The sequence below is a fragment of the Ceratotherium simum genome, chromosome 3 (genome assembly GCF_057802395.1).
Source record: "Ceratotherium simum simum isolate JZ-2026a chromosome 3, ASM5780239v1, whole genome shotgun sequence".
Taxonomy (NCBI): domain Eukaryota; kingdom Metazoa; phylum Chordata; class Mammalia; order Perissodactyla; family Rhinocerotidae; genus Ceratotherium; species Ceratotherium simum.
The window spans coordinates 24,967,320-24,973,319 of NC_141902.1; the positions used below are offsets into that span (position 1 = coordinate 24,967,320).

The following is a 6,000-nucleotide window of genomic DNA, read 5'->3' on the forward strand; positions in this document are numbered from 1 at the left end:
TCCAAAGCCCCAGTAGATTGTTGTACGTCATAGTTGCACATCCTTCTAGTTGCTGTATGTGGGACGCGGCCTCAGCATGGCCGGAGAAGCAGTGCGTTGGTGCGCACCTGGGATCCGAACCCAGGCCGCCAGCAGCGGAGCGCGCGCACTTAACCGCTAAGCCACGGGGCCGGCCCCTGCCCTGTCCCCATTTTATAGGAACCTCGGCTCCAAGGATCTTTCCAAGCACGAAAACAAGCAGCTGAGCTGGCGGGCAGCAGCAGGAAGTCTGGCCCCCATCCTAATCCTTGGCCACACATCCTGACCTGCTGGCCCAGACATTGCATAAGTCACAATAGGACTCGTCAAGGTTAACAGTAATACCACAGCATCAGAATGCTGGGTTCTGGAGCCCATAACAGGAGGCAGGGGGTGGAGGGACCGTGACTTTTCAGAGCCGACAGCCAGAACACATCGTTAATCCTCTGTGGATACCAGTTGCCTCCCCCTGCTGTGAGCACTTTGTGTGTAAGCAACTCCACAGTCACTTTGTTTTGTGTCTCCTGTGTAAGTGCTGAGGGTGTGTTTTTCTGTGTGTGTTTCTGTTTGTGTTTGTGCTATGTACACAGCTGCTCAGCAAGTGCCTTTGAATGATAGTGGGGAGGACATTCTGGGCAGAGGTTTCCAATGCAGAGCAGGTCAGAGCCCAGACACTTCTGTCTTTGGCCAAACGGTCTATTTTGGTGACTGCTACTGGAAAAATTGCTTGGGAAGCTAAGCCCCTCTGGATGGTAGGGTCAGTCACCAATCGGTATTATTTTTCTTTCAGGTCTCTTAACCTTCATTAACTGTGCGTATGTCAAGTGGGGAACCCTGGTACAAGATATTTTCACCTATGCTAAAGTATTGGCACTGATCGCCATCATCATCGCAGGCATTGTTAGACTTGGCCAGGGTAAGAAATAATATTAATAGCAACTAACATTTGTTAAGCATTTTCTATGAGCCACACTCCTCTAAGTGCCCTTTGTGCACAATCTCATTTGGTAGGTACTATTATTATTCCCATTTTATAGATGAGGAAACTGAGGCTACAGAATTATCTTGCTCAAGTCCCCAGCTAGTAAGTAGTGGAGCTGAAATTTGTACCCAGGTGGACTGACCCCAAAGTCTGTCCTTTAACTTCTATGCATGCTGTCTCCCAGAGGAGGCTGATCTCGGCAAAAGAGCTGACAGTCATGCCCTGGCAGCCGGCTTTTGCAGATTGTCGAGCCCAACGCTGTGGCTATGATTATTCTCCCCTTGGGAGTGGGCAAGGGTAGAAATGAGCTCCTTGTACCCACTCCTCTCCAGGTTCCAGGTATGAACCCCCAACCTACAACTACTCTACTGACCTGGGCATGCCGAGTCCTGCCCTTCCTCCACCCCGTATCAGCTCTGTCCAGTGTTAGAAAGGGGGCAGGAATCGGGCAGCTCGCAGGGCAGGACAGAACCGTATCACTCTGTTCTCCAGCCCCTCTGCTCCTAGAAAGTCACCCCGGTCCTTCCTGTCAAGATCCCCGTGATGTACCCTGCATTCCAGCCCATGACCATGGGCTTCTCTCTTCTGTTCCCTGTCCTTCACCAGTACCCTTGCTGCCACAGGTGTTCTAAGCCACTCACCTGCTATCGTTGCCATACTCTTCCACTCCTTTATGGATTGCCTTGAAGTTGGGAGGTAGGCCACTAATTCTTCTGCCTTTCTATGTTCTCTGGGTTCCAGGAACCTCAACTCACTTTGAGAATTCCTTTGAGGGCTCATCTTTTGCAATGGGTGACATTGCCTTGGGACTGTACTCAGCTCTGTTTTCCTACTCGGGCTGGGACACCCTCAACTATGTCACTGAAGAGATCAAGAATCCTGAGAGGTAGGTACCTCACCATCAACTTCCCATGGCAATAATGATAGCTGTCATTTATTGAGCTCCTACCGCGTGTCAGACAGCATACTGCAACTGCCGAGGTCGATTTTTATCAGCCTCATTTTTAATAGATGGGAGGCCTGAGGCCCAGAGAAGTAGCTTGTCCATGATCATGGTAACAGAGCTGAGATGTGAACTTTCTTGTGTATGTTTTAAAAAGAAATTTTTTAAAGAGCCCTTTTCACATTTGTTCATTCATTCCTGCATTAATTAAAGCAGGTTGTACCATGTGCTCGTGTATGCTTTTTTATAGATTTTCCTTGATAGATCTTTCACCCACTCTTATCCCCACATGGATAACTTAGGTCAGAGACTCCCAGAAATCTTCCCGTGTCCCTTCTGGTCCCTTCCTTGTTTCTCAGACTCATACTGATGTAGTGGTATTGTTTCAGGCAGTCAAGGATATGACCCCACCATTGTTACTCTGAATTACCCTGTAGTCATGCAGAGTGAAAAGAGCACAGCACAGGGAGTCAAGGGCCTGGAGCCTGTCTTCCCACTGATTTGCTGGATGACCTTGAGGGAGTCCCCACCATCTCTTTGCCTGCTTCCTTATCTGTAATTGAGGGGGTTGAATTACATGATCTCTAGAGCCTTTCCTGGCTCTAAAATTCAATGATTCTGGGAACTAAGATTTGCCAGGGAGTGGAGTTTCTGTAAATTTTTAGGTCAAAAGAAGAAGAATAAACTCCTTTTGGCTTTGAGAAACAAAGTACACATCCAGTGTTGCATCCCTGGGAGCAGACAGTAGAAGCAGGATAGAGGCCTGGGTGGTGCTTCCACCTACTGGACAGAAGCTGAATGTCTTTGCCTCTTTTTCCTTTCCCCCAGTCTCATTGTAAAAAACGTTTATAGAGATCATGGCTTTATTGGGCTAGAGGGACCTTGAGAGGTCTTCGCATCTTTCTCTTGGCCACTGGTTAGGATGGCACCAAGGTTCTCAAACTGAGTAAGGAGGTGGGGTTGACATATTTCTCAGGTTGCTTGTTCAGATATGCACACTGCGCTTCCTACTGAGGGCCTGTCTTATTCTCTGGAGTTGTTAGATTTCACAATTTGCCTCTATAATTTCTTCTTATATTTCTCAACCTTAAGACAAATTTTCCGATAATCTTAGACGAGGAATCCTGACACCAAGAGACCTTTAGATGTAAAAAAAACAAAACCAAAAACCTCCCATCTTCCTGTACTATTATGCTGTGACATAGTTGTTAATCGTTTTTTTTTTTTTTTTTTTTGCATAGCCCTTTCTCTGAATGTAATATTCTTTTCCCTTGATGCTCTTTAATTCTTAAGAGTTCAGCGCTTCAGCCACTATCCTAGGCAACTTCAAAGGCAAAGGCACTGGGGAAATGCCACAGGAGGCCCCATCCCTGGCGTGACAGTCTAAGGATTAAAGGTGACATGGAGATGCGACTGTATGATTAATGTATCCATTATTCTGTTTGGCTATAGGAATCTGCCCCTCTCCATTGGCATTTCCATGCCCATTGTCACCATCATCTACATCTTGACCAATGTGGCCTATTACACCGTGCTAGACATGAGGGACATCCTGGCCAGTGATGCTGTTGCTGTGGTAAAGGATTTTCACTAGCAGAAGGCTGAGGGTGTGTTTGTGGGCATCTGGGTATACCACAGCTCTTCAAAGTCCCAGAAAGGGGGTAGTCCTTGAAAGGAATATGCTTAGGATACTGGGCTTGCAAAAAGGTCCTGTTACCCTTGTTGTGGAAGAGGGTTGCATTCCTAGTACGCGGAATCGGGGGGCATGCCTGTCCATGCCTTTCATCCCTTTTAGGTCCTGGTAATGACTCTTTTTTCATTCCTTCCCCTTAGACTTTTGCAGACCAGATTTTTGGAATATTCAACTGGACAATTCCACTGGCAGTTGCATTATCCTGTTTTGGTGGCCTCAATGCCTCCATTGTGGCTGCTTCTAGGTATGAGTGGCATCTTTTACTGGGCATGTGTTGTGAAGAGCTATGGCAGGGGAGGATAGGACTTACAGGGCCCAGACGTTAGTCACTGTGCTTCCCAGATGATATTCACAACTCTTTACTCGTTTCCATCAGCAGCCTCTAGTTCTTACTAATCTCAATATTGAACTCCATTCCATGTTATTCAAACTCTTCTGAAGGAGGGGATGGCAGAGAGAGGGCTGTGTGGCATGTGAGCCAGGCCACACCCAGCATCTCACAAGTTCCTCAGCCTCACCTGTCTTCCCCCAATAGGCTCTTCTTTGTGGGCTCAAGAGAAGGCCATCTCCCCGACGCCATCTGCATGATTCAGGTTGAGCGGTACACGCCGGTGACAGCTCTGCTCTTCAATGTAAGTCATCTCAAGGATGGGCCTGAAAGCCAGATTGTGGGGGAAACCTGAGTAATAGTAGATGCAACTGTTCTAGCTTCCTGAAAGCTCTAAGAGATTGTAATAGAAAAACTAGTGTTGGAATAGCCATTGTGAGCAAGGCACTGTGCTAACTGCTGCGGTGGTTCCTGAGAGAGAATCCATCTTCTCTAAGGAATGGTAACCTCCTTCAGTCTTGGATAAGGCATATGTACAGGGAATACATTGTAACGACTGCCATGAAAGTGACTGATGTAGTGTTTATGGGAAGAAATGATCACTTCCATGGGGGTAGAGGCTGAATGAGGAAAGACTTCTCCAAGAAAGTGCATTTGAAGTGGATTTTTAAGGTTAGGGTTGCAAATGGTAGAGATGGGCTGTAGGTTAAGAGAAACAGCTTCAAAAAGTTCTGAGATAAGGCAGTGTGGAATTGGGGAGTAGGAGATAAAAGCTGGAAACATAGGTTGGAGCCATTATGGGGAGCCTCTTAGGCAAAAGATTTTTGAGGAACTGTTTAGAGCTGTGCTTTACATAAGGTTAACTTGGCAAAGGTGTGAAGAATGGGCTGAAAAACCAATTGAGGCTATTGACTTAATACAAAAGGAATGACGTATTGAAACTTGGGAACTAAAGGGGGTAGGAACAGAAAAGGAGAGATAGGGAGTCTCTGAGGACTTGACAAGGGGATGATCTGTGGGACATAAAGGGGAGTGAAAAGTGCCTTGAGTAACAAAGGCCGTAAGCAGAGCTGACGTGGGCTTGTGCTTACAGGGTATCATGGCACTGATCTACTTGTGTGTGGAGGACATCTTCCAGCTCATTAACTACTACAGCTTCAGCTACTGGTTCTTTGTGGGGCTCTCTATTGTGGGTCAGCTTTATCTGCGCTGGAAGGAGCCTGATCGACCTCGTCCCCTCAAGGTACCTCACCTCCATCCTACCTCTGCTCCAGGGGATTCTTTTTTTTTTTTATAATTTTATTTATTTATCTTTTCCCCCAAAGCCCCAGTAGATAGTTGTGTGTCATAGCTGCACATCCTTCTAGTTGCTGTATGTGGGACGCGGCCTCAGCATGGCCGGAGAAGCGGCGCGTTGGTGCGCGCCTGGGATCCGAACCCCAGGCCACCAGCAGCGGAGCGCGCGCACTTAACTGCTAAGCCATGGGGCCGGCCCCAGGGGATTCTTATAAGACGGTTTATTCAGAAACCTTTACCTAGGACTTGGTGGTGGTAGTGTGCTGAGATAAAGGGGATGGAAAGAAGGTTCAGTGCTCTGATCTTCACAGGAGGTGGGGTTATTTTGGCTGTCAGTCCTGAGTTGCCTAACTTCCAGTTGTTTTCTCTGTGCCCTTAGCTCAGCCTTTTCTTCCCCATTGTCTTCTGCCTCTGCACCATCTTCCTGGTGGGTGTTCCACTTTACAGTGATACCATCAACTCCCTCATTGGCATTGGCATTGCCCTCTCAGGCTTGCCCTTTTACTTCCTCATCATCAGAGTGCCAGAACACAAACGACCTCATTGCCTGCGAAGGATTGTGGGTAAGCCCTGGCTCCTCAAGTTGGCTCAGCTATTGTGTAGCCTATTCCCCCCGCAACTTTTGCAAATCTAGTCTCTCAAGTCACTTTTGCCATTGCCCTTTCCGGTTGTTAACCCTAAGGCTTAACTGAGTTGTCCCCTCAGGCTCAGCCCCATTCAGTGCCACTTGAACTCAGCCC

The 6,000-nt window shown here is 47.5% G+C and overlaps 1 protein-coding gene across 1 annotated transcript in view; it reads left to right on the forward strand.

Annotated features, from left to right (window-relative positions):
* SLC7A7 (solute carrier family 7 member 7) overlaps positions 1-6,000 on the forward strand; it is a 37,585-nt gene extending 31,585 nt beyond the window's left edge. Inside the window, 8 exon segments of the mRNA XM_014780501.2 lie at positions 809-934; positions 1,742-1,886; positions 3,396-3,519; positions 3,777-3,880; positions 4,172-4,268; positions 5,058-5,207; positions 5,640-5,870; positions 5,873-6,000. Of these exon segments, the coding sequence (XP_014635987.2) occupies positions 809-934; positions 1,742-1,886; positions 3,396-3,519; positions 3,777-3,880; positions 4,172-4,268; positions 5,058-5,207; positions 5,640-5,870; positions 5,873-5,935 (1,040 nt within the window). The 3' untranslated portion in view covers positions 5,936-6,000.